Source organism: Drosophila santomea, chromosome 3L, assembly GCF_016746245.2.
Source record: "Drosophila santomea strain STO CAGO 1482 chromosome 3L, Prin_Dsan_1.1, whole genome shotgun sequence".
Classification (NCBI taxonomy): domain Eukaryota; kingdom Metazoa; phylum Arthropoda; class Insecta; order Diptera; family Drosophilidae; genus Drosophila; species Drosophila santomea.
In genome coordinates this window covers 2,150,240-2,171,007 of record NC_053018.2, presented here as the reverse complement: position 1 = coordinate 2,171,007, position 20,768 = coordinate 2,150,240, and the positions used below count along the sequence as shown (strand labels likewise).

Sequence of the window (20,768 nt, the reverse complement as noted above, 5' to 3'; positions counted from 1 at the left end):
ATGTAAAAAAAAGTTCCTGGATTAATTTATTTGTATTTTATTACAAAAAAATATCTTTTTTGTTCCTTCATTTTTTTTTTTGGTTATTTGACGAAAGTGTACTGTATTTGTCGTCGGTTTTCGACACTGCTGACACAGCAGTGGAAATCCGTTTGCATTTCAGTGATTTCGGGCTGTAGGGGCGGGATTCCTATTGCCAGACCCACATTTCTTGGACGACCATTAAATCTGCAACAATTTACTTGTGATTGACATGTTTATAAGGGTCGTAACCCACAGAGCCCCATCCCCCAGCCGTTTTTCAAGGGAGTGACCCTTTTCTGGTGGAGATGTTTGTTTTTGTCCCCTTTCATAAGCAAGTGAAGCCTAAAACGGTTCTGGGCTGCTCCTTTTTTCTTCATTTACCCCGCAAAGAGAAATAAATCTTTGATATTTGCGCTGTCAGAGAAGCATACTAAATATGCTTTTGCATTTCCAAGGACTCTTCCTTTGCCAAGCGGAAGATGTTGAAGTGGACAAAAATTCCTGGTATTGTCTGAAAACCCCCTGCACACACAATTAAAAGTTCCCACGTCAAGGGCAGCATGAATAAAACAACAAAATCGAGTGCGTAAGTAGGGAATACAACGGAATCGAATGGATTTTACCCTAAATAGCCCTAAAATAATTATTAACAGAGAGAAGAAAATTAATTGGGGATAAACTTAAGCATATAGTTACTAGAATACTTTTACTTCGATTAATTCTTTCATTGGAAATCCATTCAAATAGATTCCCACATGAAAAACTTTCTTGCCAGGTTCAACATACCCATAAAAGCAGAAAAGAAGTGGAAGTAAAGAAAATTAAAGAGTGCTCCCACAGAATCCGATATCTCGATTGGCAGACAAAACGCATGTTTTGTTTTAATTTTGCACTTGGAAGAAAAGAAATCCCAACCGGTTTGCAAGGCGCCCCACTAAAAAGGGCAAAACGTGCGGGTAATCAGCCAGCTCAGTAAAAACATGAAAATACGAAATACTACAGTTCACGATCAATTGAAATGCAACAAAAAACAGCTGACATGCAAGCAACTGCAACTCGAACGCACTTCGAGCCGCAACTCGAACCTAAACCGGGTTGGCACCGATCTTGGCTAAGATCGAAACTACGATTGGGAAACTTTCAGTTGAGCGCGAGAATTCCACGCGGGCGGACGGGGCGGATGAACGATATCGGTCTTTTCTTTTCGGTTTAATTCAGGTGTCGAAAAGAGCGATAAGAACTGAATTCGTTTCGAAATACAAAAAAGTAAGACCCCAATCGATAAGGAGAGTCGATCTGCATGTCGGAGCCAAGTGGAGTTAACCCGCACATTGAACAACACGCAAAATGAACTGAAAACTCATTTCGAAACAGCGAACATTTGTCAGCTGTTAAAACAAATTTTGTGTGGAGAAATGCTAATGACTTTTGTTGTTGCTGCCGCTGAACTTTTCAATTAATTTAACAGCCCGTCGTCGTTGGCATAGATCTTATCGCCATATCATAAAACAAAAAAATAAAAGCCCTGCCGAGGAAAACAAAACCCAAAAAAAATTTTCAAGAAAGTTTAACGAAATTGAAAGAAAACAAAACAGCAGCTCAAACGGTTTTTGTTGTTTGTGTCTATTTTGGAAGTGATTTTTTTAGGCCGAAAGGTGTGCCCGATTCCAAAGATTCGAGGCATTACGAGCCCCACGGGGTTCTCAATTTTCAGCTACCCTTTTCGTAAGGTTTTTCGCTGAGCTCAGTGGGATATGAAAATATATACATAACTCCGCTCATATTTGCAAGACATTTTCGTACTGACATTTGAAACCAGCAATAAGTATGCCCCCATCCCAAAGTTGCTGCTGCAAGGTTGTTTTTACCTGTCCTCTGCCATTAATTGAAATTCAATGCGGAAGGGGCGTAGTAAAGTGCATTGAAAAGGGGCTTTAGGAGGGGGGTGCAAACCGCTAGGCTATGACAATTATTACAGCTTCCCAAAAGCGGCCAAAGAAACAGGTTGCTCGCTCCTGCCATCAAAACTCGCAGTGAAGCCAAGTAGTGCAAATTGGATTGCCAACATAGAACAAAAAACGGGAAAGGATGTTGGGACTGCGGAACCGAATATTCAATACACTTATAAGGCAGATTTAAGTTTAAACATGCGCTCTTATCGTATTTACGTTCTCTGCTTCTAACGTAAAGTTCTATAATATCAAAGCTGGTCTTATATAACTCTATCAATTTGGTAAAATGTATATATTAAGTTATTAAAAAAGAATCAAGCAGATATTCGAATACTCTCTGGAAGAGTAAAGAAAAAACGAAGCAAGTTGGGGCAGAGTGAGAGGCAGGAAAAGAGGCATCGACCACTTACGCATAACTGTAAGATAGACTGGCAACAAACAGGATTTCTGGCACGTACTTCTTGCTCACAAGTGAAAAAATTACTTGGCTCTTTTCCTCCTCTATGTACGAGTACTATATATGTTACCATACTATAGCGATTGGTCTGGCGAGCCCCTTATCAACCGACAAATTAAGTTCAAACTGCTGCTGGCCGGCATGGAAAAGAGCTAAAACTCCAATTTGTGTCAAAATACTCATGCGCAAAAATGGAATTTTTCCATTAGGCCAGAGAGATAGAGACCCAAACTGAAAAAGCCAACAAAAATCTCCTAAACTACCATAAAAACAGTGAAAATCATGTGGAGACTAGCTAGGCACTGGAAAAAATTGGGTAGACTTTAACAATATTTCACAATAATGCGATTTTTAGATTCATATTCAACAAATGAAGTAAGCGTAGATTCGTTCGGGTAAATGGCCTTCATCTATTAAAGACAAACCGTTGTATTAAATGTATGAGAATTTTTCTCGGTGTATTGGACTAAAGTAAAGTAAAGGCAACCGAAGTTTCAGGCTGCAACTTGTCAAACGTGTTCCCCAACAAAGTCTCGCGGCATTTGGAAATGTGCAGCATTGTGCAGCGGCAAGAAAAACAGCAGCAGCAGCCACAGAAAGGAAAACAACTCGCATAACTGTGACTTGTATTAATTTTCAAGCTTTTCCAAGCAGCAAACTGCAAACAAAAAGAAAATCCTAATCCCGCCTTGTCTTCGCACCAAAATGTGTACGGCGACAAGAGCCTTAATTAGCATTTAGAAAAGCCGCATCATCATCGCGATCCCATCATTAAACTCCCTATAGATGGAGGAGGACGTGCTGAACGCCCTGCAGACGCGGAGTGCCTACTTATCCGGCGGATTCGATCGCCAGAAGCGCATCATCTTCGTTGTCAACGCGTTCAACGATCTGCAGCTGTGGAATCGCCGCTATCTGCACGTGACTCTGGACTATCTGAAGCGGTCTCTCAGGTGAGAATCGGGAATTAAGTGGCATTAGGCATTTGCCATTAGGCACAGAAACTTTAGAAACCGGCAGTGGAAATGCCGAAGACTCATTAGCATATGGCCGAAATATGCAAATCGCCCGCAGATGATGAAGGTTCATTTTTTGTCGTCTTTAATGCATTACTTTTCATTAGACACGGCTCTCTGGGAGGGGCTTCAAAACGGGTCTCGAAAAGCGGAAAACGCCGCACAAAATCTGGTTATTTATATGCTAAGTGTCAGAGATTTAAGACGACTAAATAATTTAAATTTTTTGAAGCTATAAGATTTGTTTTAAATAATAATACTTCGATTAAAGTCCATAGATTCATTGTAACTTGATATACATGTTAGTCAGTTTAAACACACATTCATTTTATTAGCACACTTTAAAAGCAAACATTTGTAAAAATTTTAGTAGCAATAAATGTTTCCAGTAAAAAACTCAAAAATAATTTATGAAAATTATATACCACTCGTAACCTATTTGAAGATCAAACAACTGCCTATGGGCTTTGCAGCAACGCCCTTCTTTTGTTATTTCTCCGTTTTAGATTGTTTATGTTTTGGCACAACAAGCAAATTGTTTAATTTTACGAGGTAGCCATCAACCAATCTTTTAAATACACAGAAGAGCCCACATGAATTATGGATATATTGATTGTGATCAATCAACTGGCAATGGGTCACAAGAGTTCCCCTGAAAAAGCGTGGTTGATTAAAGCCAAATCCTAACTGGCAAGCTAATGAAGCACTTAACGACGCTTTCCTCCAGTTTCAAACCGATTAACCAACCTGACATTAATCTCTTTCAGCGCTTCAGTGTTGCAGAATGGCGTCAGTGTGGTGGTCAATGCCCAAGAGAGCAGTTCGCGGATATCGCGGCAGCAGGTGCGCCAGATCTACGCCCTCTTCGGGGGCGACATCAATGTGGATCTGTATCTAGTCAGGGCGGAGGGCTTCTGGGAGAAGCATGTGGAGCCGTGCACCAAGTCCCAGGTCAAGGGAGAGGTAAGCTAATAACATAAGTCGAAGTAACAACTCAACTCAAGAATGAAATTATAATAAGATTTAATGAGATTTCTAGTGTGCAGCTTTGCATGTATTCCAAAAATCGAAATGATTTATTTCCAAATAAAATATGCCACAAACATAAACCACACACTAAGCTGCAGCCTAGAAATTACAGTTTCCACTTTGTACTCATTATTTTTCACGGTGCTCTTTTTAAATAGCCCCTGGTGCTGTCGAAGGCGAGGCTGTTCAAGTTCATAGAGCCGCAGAACCTGCCCGAGGAACTGGGCGGCACCTTGCAGTTCAACTACGATTTGTGGCTGCAGCAGCGCAAGGTAAGTGCCCCAATTTCTGCACCGTTCGCAACGGCACCTAATGGCTATATTTTCGCAGTCCATCGACGAGTTCACCAAGTCGCATGTGCAAACATTGGCTTCGATGGAGAAATTGTTGTCTCTTCTGCGGGAGCACAAGTCTCTGCGGCCGGCGGAAGCGGATGTGGAGCTAAAGAAGTGCGCCCAGATGCATGCCGGAGTCCAAAACGACATAGAGTCCGCTATCGACTTGGGTGAGTTGAGTTCGTCGCTTGAGTCTTTTGTTTTTTGAGCTGTTCGCTTGTCGATTTTTTGTTTGCTCCCCCCGAGCAATTAACATAATTCGCTTTGCCCTCGAAGCAAACGAGTTAAGTGAGACAGACAGAGACGGGACGAAAGACACACATGTGACAAGTAAATCATTGAATTTTGTGTGTTTTCAATTAGAAATGCGCCACGTTTGGGCAAACTTGTTTTTCGCGCCGCTTGTTGTAGATTTTATTGTGGGTTGACTTTAACGGCACAGAATAACATTGAAATTGCCTTTGGAGAGCTTATATACTGAGGCCTATAGAAGGTTTTTTCGGTAGAAATGTGTCTTCTGGTAAGATAATTCAACAATCTACAGTTTATACAGTTCTTGAATAGGCATTATTTTGGCTTTGAGTTGTCAATAGAGAATTGTTTGTGAAATTAGAAAGATTGATTTTGATTGATTGGAAATGGAAATAAACTCCGCATATTATAAGTTTTTGTAGGAGTTAGGCAATCATGACTTTATAAATTCCACATATTAATTCAGTTTTTGTGAAAGCCACAGCCAAGAATCAAATACTTTTCTGGCTTTATTAGGTTTTTTTCGAGAATCATTTGCGGTTGGGGATCATTGTGCCCTGAGCAACCCGTGTTTCACAATGTTCACAATTCAATTTTTGAACAGCGACTTCAAATTCGACCGAGTTCTGTTTTAAGTGCGTGGGTTTGGCAAAACGACAACCACAGCAACAACGACAATCGTGACCTTTCACTTAAAGCCACAAAAATCGGTGATGCGCAACGAAATGGTGGCACATGCCACAGTCCAAAGAGCCAGACTGGGATTTAAAACCACTCCGGGCGTGAGTTTTCACTTTTGTGGATGTGTGAAAAGCGCTAGATCCGATTCCCCAATGAAAGCCATAAGATACACTCGGAAAAATACGAAGATGATTTCTCAAAAGAAATATTTTCTTTATACTTTGGATGACAGTCTAAAAGGTATTTAATAAGCGAGATAGTCTGAAGAACTGGCATTGTTTCAAAATAGAGAATGATTTGAAGATCAGATTATTTTGTCAGTCTGCTATTTTCTCAACCCCTTTCCCTTTTCTCTTTGCTTGTCGGCATTGTGCAGGTAACGCGATCTTGGCCCGCTTCAACGAGGTCTACGAGACGCATTCACCGCCGCCACAAGCGGTCGCACCTGCCTCGGGGTCCCCTGTGGGTCCCCCGCCCATCCCCGCCTACTCCACCACTGCAGCTTCCCCGCAGAAGCCCCTCCTGCCACCAGATCTCGTCTGTGAGCGCGCCCGCATCGAGTTGCGATTGAATGAGATCGAAAAGAAACAGACGGCCATCCGGACTGCCTGGCTGGAATTGCTGCGATCTCTGAGGGAGGCACGCGAACTGAGTACTTTGGAGGAGGGGGTGTCCTTCGTCACCAACTGGATCCTGCAAGAGGCCGAGCTGTTGCTCAGCCGCCAAAGGAGCGTTGCCGGTGATTTTAGGGGATGTGAGGCACTTCGTTCTGCTCATGATCAACTGGAACTGGAGTGTCGGGAAACCTACGGTTGCTATGCGGAGCTGCTCTATAAGATTGAAAAGCTTGCCGCTGAAAGGCAGGCATCTTCAAAGGATATGGACCGGTGCCAGGATCTTCTCTCGCAGCGAGACTTCATGCAGTTCGTTTGTCGCTCCTTTGCAAAGCGATTGGAACGACGAAGAAATGTACTGATGACCGCTCTCAGGTTCCATCGCCTCCTCGATCAATTTGAGGATTTGCTGGCCACCGGTAACCATGTGGTGGAGGTGGACCGTCGATCGCTTGACTGGAACGAGGCAGAGCAGCTACTCATGCAGCTCACTAACAACCAGGAAATGTTGGGTGAGTTTTAAAATATTAACAAACTAATGTCATTAAATCTGTTCGTAAAACAAATGTATGAAACCTTGACAGCTACTTTCGAAATATAGCCAGCGAACCTTGACAAATATATGCTAAAATTGTTCGGATAATTACCATGTATATGACAAAAAAAAATATTGCGAACAAATTCCAAATACATTCAACAAGTGTCACGCTTATAAATTCCAATGAATAGAAGAATAGGCCAGCATTCAAACTGATGCAACATTCAAGTCATTTGCTGCAACTTGAAAAATAAACATCAAACTAAGACCAGCAGGCAAGCGTTCCTTAGGAACGTGAATTTGCTTAAATAAAATAAACCATAAATATATAAAATAGTATATAATTTAAAGAAATTCTGATGGTCATATATATGTAGGTCTGTCCCAACTCGAACCATTAACAACAAATCTCTAAGCGAGCTATATCGAACATCCAACCGATCTCTAAACATGTTTCCAACATCCACAGGCCACGTCGAACGCGAACTTGTGCGTGAAGGTGAAAAGCTGAGCGACATGCTGGCCATGCCAGTGAAAGACGCTCTGGGCCGTGACCTCCAGCTGGACTACAGTGCCGAGATCGCCCAGCTGCGCCGGCAGATTGACGAGAGCCGGCGGCGTCGTCAGGTGTGCGGACATCGGCTGGCGCTGCAGCGGCTCACCTTGGAGCAGGTGACCCACATCCATGCCTACGAGGAGGACGCGCGGAGGGCGCGGGACTGGCTGCAGGAGTTGTATGCCGTCTTGCTGCGGTGCCACTCCCATGTCGGCTGCAACATCCACGAGATTCAGCTGCAGAAGGACGAGCTGCAGGGGTTCGAGGAAACCGGACGGGTGAGTTTCCCCACCGTTTTTTCGGGCGACTTCTTTTTTTGGGCGAACGAGATGGGGGGAATCCTCCAGAGTGCAAGACAGAGAAAGGGAGTGCCAGTTTGGCCAACGGCAAAATGACCGAAAACATACAAAGAGCTAGTCGAATTTCCTCTTTATCTTGGCAATCTAGTTTCTCGTCTGGATCACTATGCGTATTTATTATCATTCAAAGTTTATATTAATTACGTTTTTTGCTTTAGAGCATCTACCACTATGGCTGCCAATTGCTGGAGGCTTCCCAAACGCTGCGCCTCTGCTGCAAACTGGAAGCATCAGGATCTGGGTCACAAAGCAATCCCAGTCAGAGTTTCATTAGTGACGAACTGCAGCACACGTGGCACAGTCTGCAGTCTGTGGCCCAGGAGCAAATGACCAGACTGCGCGTCTCCGCCGTTTTTCACCGCAGTGTGGAGGCCTATTATCGCCAGCTGAGGGAACTTCGGCCCCTTTTGACCCAGGAACTGTCCGCGCAACTGCAGCAGCAGCAAAGACAGCAGCACAACCTCAGTAGCAGTGGAATAAGCAGCGATGCCGAGGCAGAATTGGAATCGGAGCTGTCTCCTTTGGCCGAAGTACCTCCGCGACTTCAGAGGCACTTGGTGGCCAGGGAGCAACTGCTCGTCGAAGTGGGGAGAATGGTCAGACTGGGAAGACTGCTGAAGAAGCGTCTCAAAGAGCCCTTCGTTCTGGATGCATTAACAGGAAAGAGGTGAGTTAATGTGAATAACAATCTATAATGGATTTGCAGTTGCGTGAGTGCATGGACTTCAACCATTTATCGGCGGCTACTTCATTATGCTCAACGCATAAAACTGAGAAACAAAAACAGCAAAACGCTCTGCATATCAAATAAAACACGAGGAAGATTTTCACTCAAATCCCACGAGTTCGCGGCAAATTAACTAAGCAAAAACAACAACGCACAGAGCAAAGAACTAACAAGTTGCTAGAAATAAAACTAAAAGGAATGATAAATTGTATTTGGAAAACAAAGTATAAACGCAACTTGGCAATACACTATAAAAATTAAAAAAAAAAGTATATTGTTTATTTGGTAATCATATCCCGAAAACAGACTTCAATTAGGGTTTTAATGGATTAAATAAATGATAACTATCCCATATATGCTAAAATATATGACCTTCCTGATTAACGATCCCCTAAAAAATCCTCATCACCAAATGCTTATGTCAAATCAAACATAATTTTATCGTTTTGAAAGAATTATAGTCATAGAAAAGCAATTCGAAGCAAATCAAAACGTACAATACTTCCCAAGTAACGGCAAACTAGACAGCCAAAAATAATTTTTGACTGAATGAAACAAATGTCAAGCTGCCGCGACGCACTCAAAAAGTTCCACCACCCAAAATTCGAAAGAAGCACAAAAAATATTGAAATAAAATAAAAGAACTATTCTATATAGCAGCTCATTCCGCCCAAGAGTCGGCGTTCAAATCCAAGCAGTCTATTTCAGTGCGTGGTCCAGTGCGGTCGTCGTTCGGTCCTCCTTCGATTCTGTTTTACGGTACTGAGCGGGAAGTCTCAAGAAAACTGTCAGTTTGTCAAAGAATATATGTATAGAGCACATATCAGATAAAGAGTGAATTTCCTGGAGAACAGGCGTGACAAGTGGGTCAAAGTGGGGAGCATTGTGATAGGAAGGTGTTAAATATAGAAGTGTCTTCATGGTGCCACTCTCGATTTCTCTGCATGCTTATCCCGGCAAAGTGAATAATTGAATCTACAATTATCAGAGAGACGTAGCTCACTTCAACTGGCCACTAGCCAAACGCGTGTTGTTGCTCCCTTACGTCAATCTAATTGTTCCACGCCAAAGAAAAAAAGAGGCGCCAACTAGGCAGCGTACTCGAAAAGCTCAAAATGTTTGCCAGATTTCGTAATTTGTTTGCCAAATCAAAGGGCGACGAGGATGTGGAGCAGGAGCAGGTTGCCCCCCGGCCGGAAGTGCCCAGCATTGTGGTGGATGAAGCGCCAAATGAGGTCGAGGTTTCAGTGGAGGAAGTTGAAAATAAATCCCCAAACGAAGCCCATAATCAGGCTAATGCATCTGCACCTCTGGCCAGCGAAGAGGAGGATTTGGCACAGAGTCCTCATGAGATCTTAAGTGAATCCTCGAGTGATCTAAGTCGACTTTTGGAGGCTATAAATGAGGCCAGTAAACTACCCGAACTAAGCAGCAAAGATACCCAAGGTGAAGATGAGGACTACGAGGATGACGATGATGATGAGACAGCCAGTACTTCAAGTGTCAAGACCAAAATAGCCAAGGCCTCAATAGAAAGGGATATTATCTTGGAGGAAACCGAAGAGGAGGAGGATGAGGTAGATTCAGCACCGACGCTTAAGAGTCTGGACAAGATCAAGGCCCTCATCCGCAACGATAGTGAAACATATCCGCACAGCGACTATACCGATAATGAAACGCCATCACACTCACGCACTGCATCAGTGGATTCCGGAGCTCCCGATAATCCCCGTCTCTCTGGTGATTTCAGTGTCGTGGCCGATGAACTGCCCCTGGATTGCACTGCACCAAGTCCACTCCATGACAGTGGAAGGACCAGCAGTGCTGGAAGCGAGATACCCGGGGAATCGCCCCCGGCCACTGTGGAAGTGGTGCCCACAGGTAGCAACGAACTGGCCTGCGCCGCCATTTCCCACAAGCTGGGAGCCATTGCCGAGGTGGCCGAGTCCCTGGACGCAGTCATCCGAGATGTCCAGCAGCAGGAGGGGGTCGCTAGCAATGGAACCAGCAATGGCACTGGAGGTCATGGCATCAAAAAACTGGGCAGCATTGAGGTAAGTTTCAAAACGTTCCTCATGAAAAGTTTAATAAAAAGTTAGTTCCTTTTCCGTACAAAACCACATCTTCCTTAATGGAACTAATCTCGTCGCTTTAGGATTGGCACTCCCGCTCCACCGAGGACGAATCCTTTGCCACCGCCTCTGAGGGCAACTTTACGCCGAATTCGCACTCCTCATCGTTCCAAACAGCCTCAGGACGCACTAGCTCCTACATAGGTTCGGCCAAGAACTCCTTCGATGAGGCGGACGACTCTACGTTGAGCACATTCGAAATACCCGAACTACCACCTTCGCCAGTCAATATGTCCTTTGACAGCTCCGATATGAGCTACTTCTCCGCCCATCAGCAGCGGATGAAAAGTGAGGATCAGGACAGTGTGGTGGGTGTGGCAGAGTTGCATAGTCAGAGTGTAACGCCCACTCCGGACGAGGAGCAGCAGCACCTGCTGCTGCCACTTCCATTGCCGCAGGCCATCGAATCGGATAGCGAGGTGGAAGGATTCAGTTTGGCCACGGGCATTACGACGGAGCTAGCGCCCAGGATATCCAATGCCCACACTCCGGAGGTGAGCCACCCAAACGCTGATAACACCGCTCCAGCTTCAACTAACCCCAACGCATCGAAACCGCCGCCTTCCTGGCGACGCAGCAAATACTACGAGAACATAACGAAACAGACGATCAAGGGATTTCTCTGAGAGATCTGGACCACCTGAACCAGTTGAAAGATGAACACAAAACGATTTCCCGCCCAATTAACCAGCGCCATTTGCTTCTCTGCCGATCCTCGACATTCTTGCCATTAATTAGTTGGCATATTATTTTTGCTGCTTTCCCAAAACCAATTTTAGCCCATGAGCTAAAAGTTTTGGCCTGTTTTGTTTTGTTTGACATTTTACTTTGCATGATTGTTCACTATTTCCTACAAAATTTATTAGTTCTGTTGAACTTTACCTTAAAATATACTAAAATGCTTAAGCAAAGGCTTTTGAAATATTTCATGCTCGATAATTTTACTATAATTTGTTTCTTGCTTATATTTTCTCTGCTTTAAAACTAGTAGTAGAAATATTTATTTAGTTAGTTCAAATTAAGTCTAACGCTCGCGAAATTAGAGAATTCCAAAATGATTAGAAAATATATTTCAAATATTTATAATAAGAATCTAAATTCAGTTACAGCCAGTCGAAATTTTCGCCATTAATCGTATGTTTAATATTTATTTATAACTATTTCTCCCATACAGTCACAAAACATAGTGCAATTAATATCGAAAATGTTTTACCCCAAAAATAAAGCTAATCATATAAATTTTGTTCAATACCTCCTAACTTTTCACAAGTAAGTAACAAGTAAAATGTGAAAGTAATTTTAAAAATTCCAGAAAACATTGCATAACTTTGGGCTTTATGCGGGAAAAGTCATTGCCATCATCTGCACTTAACCCTTGTGTGCTCTTTTCGACTTTTCTACCCTAAATAATTTTTTTGAATTTTCCTCTGTGGGTGGCCCTTTCCACAAACATTAAACAAGTGGTCCTCAAGTGATTTCAATTATCTGAAATGTGAACTGTCAGTGGGTGGTGCGGGGGAATGGGGTTAAGAGGGGTTGCTTGCTTTTGTGAGCTTCGTCAAGTGGCTCATTAATCTCAATTAAAAACATATAAATAAATCGCTCCGAGTGTGGTGAGTGAGTGAAAAGAATTTATACTTAACGAGCTGATCATCCAGAAAGGCGAACCAAATATCTATGAGTTCATGCCATTCCACCAGATTTTCTGACGTGCTGGCGCTGAGAGCATAATTTGATAAGTTCGAATCGTTGATAGCGAAAAATAATAACACACATTTGCAGCGCATTGATTGCAGCAACTGATGTTGCACGCAAGAAGCGTCGGATATTGCACGTTGCATATTGCACGGAATCCGGGGCCAAAGTCGAGCTACAAGACACGCATTTTGGGTGAAAAATACTTCATAAATTGAGGGATTGGGTATCATGGAAGGAGAGGGGATTTAAATGCGGGCGGTCAGTTTGCCTTGCATTACGACACGATATCGTCTGGTTTTCTCCGCTGTTCTGGTGTTGTTATTTTGATCTTCCACTCTTCACCCTGTTATTAAAGTACCAAAGCTGCACTTGAATATGTTGTGGTTGCATGTACCCTGTATTATATCGGGTGTATCAGACAAAAAAGAAAAATGCTTACCACTCTAGAGAAAACATTCACACATAAGGTTGTTGAGAATTGAGAATTCATTATTGGTTAAGCTTACCAATATTTAGAATGGTGCTATTTAACTATTATTATAATGAAAAGAAACGGGTAAATGGGGTATGGTTTGCGTAAAGTTACCCGAATTACAGGGTAAAATCTCGTTGCATTTCTTTATGCCTTTACTTTGTATTGTAATTGCTGAAAAGCCGGGCGCAGGGCATTAAAAATTGAAATCATGAATTAACGACGCCGCGAATGCCAAGAGCACTTGTTTATTTATGTCGTCTCCCCTGAAGCCCCGCTTCTTCCCTCTCTCTCTAGCGACTCTAGCCCTCTCTTTCACACTCTCTCATTTTCAAAATACAAGCCGGCTTTTCAAAACTGAGCTTAACGAGTGTCGAAGAGATCAAAACAAGAGAACCCAAACCTGCACTATTGAATTGAGCGAATCGGTTAAGTTTCATGGGCCGCACGCTCTTCTCTTTCTGATCTGCTGCTTTCCGTAGAATCTGCTCAGTCTTCGGTCTCCGGTCTTCAGTCTGCGGATCTTTGGTCAGTCTTGTTCGAAGTTCGCGGCGTTCGGTTGTTCGGCTGTTGGGAAAGCGGCGCGCGCGTTTTAATTTTCCACGTCTCCTCCGTTTGAATAATGTGCGAATAAAAACATATCTATGTAAATTAAGTTAGGCAGAAAACAAGGAGGAAGAGAATAAATTTGGCACTTCAAAAAAAAGTGAAAAGAAACGTAAATTAATCAGCTATTATTTGCCCAGAACATTTTTGACATTCAAACAAGCTTGGCGCTAGTTTTTTGCGTTCACTCGTCTGAAGATGAAATCAACAGTGTGCTAAATTTATTGTTGTTGTCGAGAATATTCAGTTTTGTGACGACCCTCACAAAGCACAAACAAAATGTTTAACAAATCGAAAACGACGCAGAATGCGCGAAAAAGTATTTTTCAAAAATATTCGGTGACTTGATGCATTGAGAGCTTATTTGTTTGAGTCATTTGCACTTTTCAATATACTATAACAGTCCACGTCCACGCCCCAGAAAATTTCAATCAACTATTCTCCCTTTTTTTTTTGTTTTTGAAATTTTTGGACAACAACATATGGAAGCAAAGCAAGCATTTCCTCAATTGCGCTACTGTAAACTTTTAAAAAGGGAACTTGCTCTTCCCAATTTTTTTGTTCGCAGTTTATTTTTAGCCGGCGCAAAGTACAATTAAAATAGTTTACATTACGCCAGCAACGGCGGCGACTATTAAAAATTGAGAGAAACACCAAAAATTACCTAATGGAGGCAGCTGGTTGCACACGAGCATACGCGGCGTATGCGTAATGTATTCAAAAATATCGAAAAATCCATAAGAAATGACTGACTGCCGACGACTCCTGCCAATGCAATTGGCACATGTTACAGATTTGACGCACATCCCCGCGTTTTATCTTTGGCTATATGATATTAGCTATAGTAGCCTGTATCTGTAGCATCCCAGTTTCTGAGTATCTGGGCTAGAACAACAGTTTAGCTTCGTGGCAGAAATCGCCGCAAAAATTACTCAATAGTTTGTTGTTTTAAAAATAAACGCGAATCGAGCATTGTCTTTGAGTTTTGGCGGGACGAGGGGCTAGTGGGGTTCTACAACGAGACTAGCGCACGCATCAAAGGCAATTTTCTCAGGCTCAATATGCAAAAAGTACACACGATTCTCTCGGCTATATAGCCATATATATAGACACTACGGAATAATAAACAGACACTAGAGCGACAGGGAGAGCGCGAGTATGAAGTCATAGTCATCGCGGCGGGCAAAAAGAATTCACCGTTTCGAAAATCAACCGATTCGCAGAGGTTCTCAGACGATCGCCGGCGTTGATAGCGCTCGCAACGAACCGAAGGAACCGCCGAATCGAATCCCCTGGCTATAACTAACCCAATAAATTAAATCCGAACGCGAGTGACTCAATCTAATAGTTCCACTTTCGAGCAGAGTTCAAAATGCAAAACACGCGACACAAGCAGGGGAAATAAGCCAAAATACGAGAAAAACTAAACGACAGAGATTATAAAACGCCCACGTAAAACACACCAAGCTACAAGCACTCAATCCTCGAAAGTTAGTCAAAAGAAAAAAAAGTAGAGAAGAGCAGATAGTAAGAAAAGCAACCATGGAACGCCGCCAAGCCCTAGACTCATCGATGTCTTCGCTCTACTCGGTCGCCTCCTCCTCGAATCCCAATCCCCGCCAGCCGCACACCGGCCACCAACTTCAGACGCAGCAGTCCCAGCAATCTCAGCAGTCCCAGCTAGACGCCTTCAATTATTCAGCAACAATGTCATCATCGTCGCCGACTCCAAGTCAGGCCATGTCCACAGCCATGTCCACGGGCACGGGCACCACCCACACCACACCGCCATCCTCCTCCTCCCTGAGAGCCACCACCATTGGCACCGTTGTCGTCCGATGCGGACCCATCCAGCTGGTGATAGCGCTCCTACAAGTGAGTTGTACTCTTGTACCCCGCAAACAATAAAAATAAGACTCTAAAAACGAAGCCAAACAAAACACACAGCAAAAAGGCCAAGAAATGGGAAACAAACATGAAGAAACATTTATCTAGATACGGGAGAAGTGTTCGGAGAAAGCTCTTGAAGTGCGCTAAAATTTATGCGGAAGGCGATCTGGGAGGACTTCGAAAGAGATTTGGGTCGGGGCATTGGGAGATATTGAATAAATCATAAATCTAGGAAAAGCAGTCAGTTTTCCGAAACACAGGAAAACATATAGGATAAGCTTTAGTCATTGAAAACCCTTAAAAAAGCAGTTCATGTTTATGAGGAGCTATAAACAAAATCATAAAAATCAATTAAGTCTGCGTAGATATACTGACCTTTTGTCAATATAAATGAGCTAATCATTTGAATGACGACTCAATCTTCGCTTATAATTAATGACAATGCAATTAAACATTTTTACTTTTTTCTTTTTGTAAAACAAGTCTAACAGATGCAAAACAATGTATTGAAGTTCAATAGACACACTATCTCAGATTTTTATCAAACCATTTATCAATCAAGTCACTATAAAACAACCAACCACTATTATTAAATAGTCCAGCCTCCATCAAAGTAATCGTAGGCCACCACATTCGTCACAAATTGATAAATTCCTATAATTATCCCGAAGCTACCCCAGCAGATATAAAGCAAAACTATGTGACTTTAGCACTAAAAAATTCATGAACTTCTAATGCCCAAAACTGGTTTACAATTTTCGATTGTTTAAACCGGCTCCAGCAATTTCCGCGCCAATTAGCACTCGCACAACGAAAGCAAAAGTTGTTGATAGCGGTTATAAATATTTGAAAAGCGGCAGCAGAAAAACAAACGCCACAAAAGGTTCAAGGTTGTCTGACATCAAAACAAGACACAAAAGCCAACTAAACGTGACAAAAAGAAATGTATCTGCCAGATACTTTCGACAATTAGGCGCAGCTGCTACCTGTCTGGGTCCATTTCGAGTTGGCTAAATCAGTTTCTTGAGAGAGAAACTTTATTTTGGGTCTTCTCCGCTGAATTCCTCCCTCTTCACCACCTTCAAATCGCTCGAACTTGAAGCTGCGACTTGAACTTGAGATTGAGAAACATTTCTGATGAAGCGCTACAAGTTTTATGCCCCGAAACAAAACACATTCAATAATTATGGGCATCGTTGTATGGTTTATGGTTTTTGGGCTAAGGGGAATGTGCCCCTTTTTGCACCAACTTTTCTGTTCATTCAACGAACGGTCCATTGAAATTTCGGTGTGCCACTTTGTGCCAATTTTTTCTCCCCATCAGAATAATAATTTTTGCTTCATTTGCCATTCGAGACTCACGGCCCCATGTGTTAAACATTTGATTTGATTTACCACTTTTTTTTCAACCCCACTTTTGATTCTGGAAATTATGCAAAAACATTTTGCTGGCGAGCCTTTCAACACGTTTCTGCTGTGTGCGTACTCGTGTTTCTATGAATTGAACACTCGGGACCCCAAAAATATACAGATTTCTTTAAATTTCCGCTGGCCTGCTTGGAAACAGTATTGAAATTGGAAAACGAAACTGAATGTTGCTTACCTGTCGTTGTTTTTGTTATTGTCGAACTGGTCCCAAAAATGCTGTTGAAAATAAACAAGAGCGATTTCTCTCCCTGGTTCTCGCAGGTAAACAAATTAGCAACGGAACAGAGCCAAAAAAAAGCTGAAATAAGAACAACAAATGAGTAAAAATAAATACACAATATTCCACAATAAAAGCCAAACAGATGTATAACAAACACACGCAAAATGAAACAAATGTATGAGCTGAAAAATGTTCGATGAGCTCAGCTCGTTATTATTGTTATAAATTCCACGTGGGCGGTGGGCGATTTTTTCTAGGGGCAGAAAGGCGGCGGAAGTTCTTTAAACTTTGTGCTTCAGCATAAGATTAAGGAAACAATAAGTTGGACGAACCCTCTTCGTCCCGCGGCCCCATGCTTAAAACTATGCAAATATGTCAAAAGTTTCCTTCCTTTCTGGGTTTATTTTTCGAAACAGGCAACAGACAATTTTTGCAGTTAGTTTTCCTCAACAGAAAGAAATTACAAGTAGGAAGATATTGTATTGGGAACAAATTGTCAAGGAGGATTTTCCTAGCATTTTCAGATGAGACTATTTATATATTACGATATCCATTACAATTGCTTTTTTCTATATTTTCTCAGTTAAGATATTTAGACGTATTAGATGAATCTTAAGACCTAAGCTATTATTCTTTCTGTGTACCCATACTCCAACTCACAACAAAGTTGAGTTATTAAGATTTTGAATGTTAAGTGCTGGCAGAGAATATGAATATCTGCCAAGTTTTTAGTGGCACAATGCGATTTTGTGGTGACTACTTAAATGACATTTATTTGCCTGTGAAAAACAGTTGAAGATATTCCGCTGAAAGAAATGTCTAAGACATGTGGTAAGTTCCACGAAGATACAAAGTACGTTGTCTGTCGGCAGAGCGTTTAATTGGATCTTTATCTCCATGGGCATCCCAAATCATCTTGTATTAAAATCGCCCTGACATGATTTACATATCCCCCTAGGAAACTATCAACTTCTTGGATGGGCCCCACCCAGAGCTAATTAACCAAGGCGATTCAACTTCTCGGCCATCCGGGCATCAATCTCAATGGATGATACGCTTTTGGCTCTGACGCAAATTTCGATTACAATGTTTGTTGATGCAACACGAAAATATTTACAAGTGTTTGAAATGAGGGAAAAATGTTTTGGGCCTGGTTACAAAACGTTTCTTTTTATGTTCTTGTGGCTCTGAAAATGAAAAATTAGCTTCAAGGCAATTAAAAGGCTGAAACAAACTGGAAAGAGAAACTTCAAAGGCAGAAGATTTACATGTTTGCTTAGCTAGACTCTCTCTAAATAAATAGATTTCCCGATTTTCAGATTTTCCGATTTTCATTGTGAATGTGAGGCGTGCCACGAAAGCTGAAGATCTTTTTAAATTGAATCTAATGCGCGAAACTAATTTGAGCCTTTGCTTTGGCCACAATGAAGCAATTGGGGCGCGACTGGCGACCTGCTTCGGATTTTGGATTTTTAGATCTTGGGTCTGCGCAATCTCGAATCGCATCGAATCGGGCTCTGAACGCGATCTGCTCTGATTTGCACACGAGCAGGCGCCAGAGGATGGAGGCGTAAAACTCTAATTGAATTTATGGCGTTTTCATTTGTAAAAGTCGCAGCATTTCACTCATAAATTGGCCAGACACATGAGCATGTACTTATGCCCGGCACTGTACGAGTTATGTATGTGCCATTTCCTTGGGCCTTTGGCGTGGGTGAAACGCCGCAGCTGCGCAGTGCGCACGGTCTAATGGACGAGAGAGATGGCATCACATGCAGCGAAAGAGACGGGCGATAGAAAGCCGCACCAAGGCTCAAAAGAAAGAAATGTTTACGACGCTTGGCAGGCACATAAATTTACGCATGAAAAGCTCGCGCATTCCGCCCGCTCTCCAAAGTCTCCAATGAGTCGCGGGATCCCATTTTGCCAGCGAACGGGCCAGAAACTGCGACTTGGTCGCGTTCAGGTCTGCCATTCAGTCACGTGACTGCGATTTGTCACTGTGATTTATGATCGCTGTTTCAAGGCGAACGGTAAGGGCATGATTAAATTTGCTAGGCTGCAATATTGTCAATTCAAAAAAAAAACAATTCTCTTTTTAAAATAAAATATATCAGCTATTAGGAGTCTGAACAAAAATATTTAATTTTTAGATTTTTTTTAAGCTCTTTGATCACTAGCTTTAATGAGAAGTTTTAATCTAAGTGGTTACAACCATTAAAAGAGGATTTAAATCCACGTCTAATGCTGGCTTACGAAAATATATTCAAGCTGTGACTTCGATGGCACTTCTTCATTTGCCCGATGGCGTGTCACGGGGAATTGGCCGTAAATCTTATCAGTAATTGAAAAATTCCAGACCTAACTGGCAGTATCCAACACCAAAAACGACGTCAACGTTTTCAAGCGCTAAAAATAATGTATTCTATGCGCAGACACAAACGCAGTCGCTGTGTCTTTGCCTTTCGAGTTTAGCTTGGTGTTGGGGACTCAGATGGGTCTGCGGATCGGATTGGGTCTTGAGGATCGGGATCCACTCTAAAGCCGGCTGGGGATGTGCCGTCTATCGGTGGATTTAATGCAGCTGCTACTTAGCGCAACTGACAAAACAGTTTGGCACGCACTGATTGATAAGCAAGGAAAGCGGCTTATAGAAAATTATTCAAAAGGGGGGCTTTTCAGGAGAGGTACAGTATACAGTGTCCTCTCACCATAAACGTACGATACATAAAGGTATGGCACAACGTTTTGGAAACTATACTTTGTATATAACCATTTATTATCCCATTATCACTCTTAATCGCTATGTTAAATGGGAAATTCTTGAGTCGTCTCAATAGAGGCATACACGTTCAATTTCATCGGATGGTTTCAAAGCAAATACCCCGCAATTTCCGCTTTCGGGGGGTCCACTGTAGGGGATCCAGCTGCTGTAATTACCGGAGTGGAAGCGACGGCTCGGTGGTTTTCGAGTTAGAGACGCGAAATATATTGCATGTTTACATGGCAACTGATAGTCGCCGATAAACGTTCAATGAAAGTCGCGCGATGCAGGCGACTCCTGCTGATGCTGATGCTGCTGCTGCTGCAACTGGAAAAGCGCAACAGCAGCCAAGATGTTGCCGCTGCTGCAGATGTTGCAGATGGGAGATGCGAGTCGCGAGTCGCCAGTCGTGGCCAATAATTTGTAGAAACAATTATAGAAATTATCTTTTTGTTGGCTGCGAATTAAATTGAAATTTAAATTGCATTCGATGGCAGCAACAAGATTGCCCAATACGTGTACTCATAATTCGCCGTCGGCCTGGGAAAGTGCGACCTACAAAAACCTGAACAGAAATTGTTTTATGTTCGATGGTATTTATAGAACCCAAAAGTCTGACATCACTCTGGCACACACAGCTGATGATCGCGGCACAAAAGCTGAACCTCTGCTAAGTGAACAATAACAAAATAGCCAAATGCTTTGTGCGGTTTTTTGTTTTATGACAAAATCAAGTTAGGTTTAATGGAGGCACAGGGTAAACGCGTCAGAGCGTGCTATCCACAAAACACCGAAGTAAGTTCAGTAAATTCATTTGCATATGGGTATTTGTACAATACATTAATGCTGTTTGCTCTCCATCAAACCGCTCGCACACACGAATATTGATGCAGTTTTTTATTAGTCTGTTTATACACACTTTTTATGGCCCCAGTGGCCTATGTTTGATCAGGAGCAGAACAAACATTCACGAGCATTTGATTTATGTCGCTTTAATTAGCCAATTTCAATTTGTATT

At 42.4% G+C, this 20,768-nt stretch overlaps 2 protein-coding genes and 1 long non-coding RNA gene across 17 annotated transcripts in view; 2 read left to right on the top strand and 1 right to left on the bottom strand.

Moving 5' to 3' along the window:
• The first annotated feature begins 1,175 nt into the window (after positions 1 to 1,175).
• LOC120450113 (SEC14 domain and spectrin repeat-containing protein 1-B) lies at positions 1,176 to 11,594 on the top strand. Of its 6 annotated transcripts, none has more exons than XM_039632931.1 (10): positions 1,176 to 1,290; positions 3,088 to 3,386; positions 4,217 to 4,412; positions 4,637 to 4,750; positions 4,809 to 4,983; positions 6,123 to 6,872; positions 7,368 to 7,732; positions 7,972 to 8,480; positions 10,291 to 10,594; positions 10,696 to 11,594. In XM_039632931.1, the coding sequence occupies exons 2-10, from the start codon at positions 3,220 to 3,222 to the stop codon at positions 11,296 to 11,298; spliced, it is 3,183 nt and encodes a 1,060-aa protein (XP_039488865.1). In that variant the 5' UTR covers positions 1,176 to 1,290; positions 3,088 to 3,219; the 3' UTR covers positions 11,299 to 11,594. The 6 variants fall into 6 exon arrangements, with proteins under 6 accessions (XP_039488865.1, XP_039488869.1, XP_039488867.1 ...); XM_039632935.1 differs by having other exon boundaries at positions 2,789 to 3,386; positions 9,667 to 10,594; XM_039632933.2 differs by having other exon boundaries at positions 1,182 to 1,290; positions 3,085 to 3,386.
• A 1,775-nt stretch (positions 11,595 to 13,369) lies between these two features.
• LOC120450111 (muscle M-line assembly protein unc-89) overlaps positions 13,370 to 20,768 on the top strand; it is a 34,360-nt gene continuing 26,961 nt past the window's right edge. For 5 of the 9 annotated variants that reach the window (XM_039632927.1, XM_039632921.1, XM_039632924.1 and 2 more), the window contains exons 1-2: positions 13,371 to 13,466; positions 14,813 to 15,323. In XM_039632927.1, the coding sequence (XP_039488861.1) occupies positions 14,991 to 15,323 (333 nt within the window). In that variant the 5' untranslated portion in view covers positions 13,371 to 13,466; positions 14,813 to 14,990. Of the gene's footprint in view, positions 13,467 to 14,692; positions 15,324 to 20,768 lie in introns of those variants that run through there. The other 4 variants (XM_039632926.1, XM_039632922.1, XM_039632925.1 and 1 more) reach the window with 3 other exon arrangements.
• LOC120450123 overlaps positions 16,487 to 20,768 on the bottom strand; it is a 67,103-nt gene continuing 62,821 nt past the window's right edge. For both annotated transcript variants that reach the window (XR_005616250.1, XR_005616251.1), the window contains exons 2-3: positions 16,942 to 17,064; positions 16,487 to 16,891 (exon numbers count right to left, since the gene is read on the bottom strand). This is a non-coding gene — a long non-coding RNA (uncharacterized LOC120450123). The remainder of the gene's footprint in view (positions 16,892 to 16,941; positions 17,065 to 20,768) is intronic.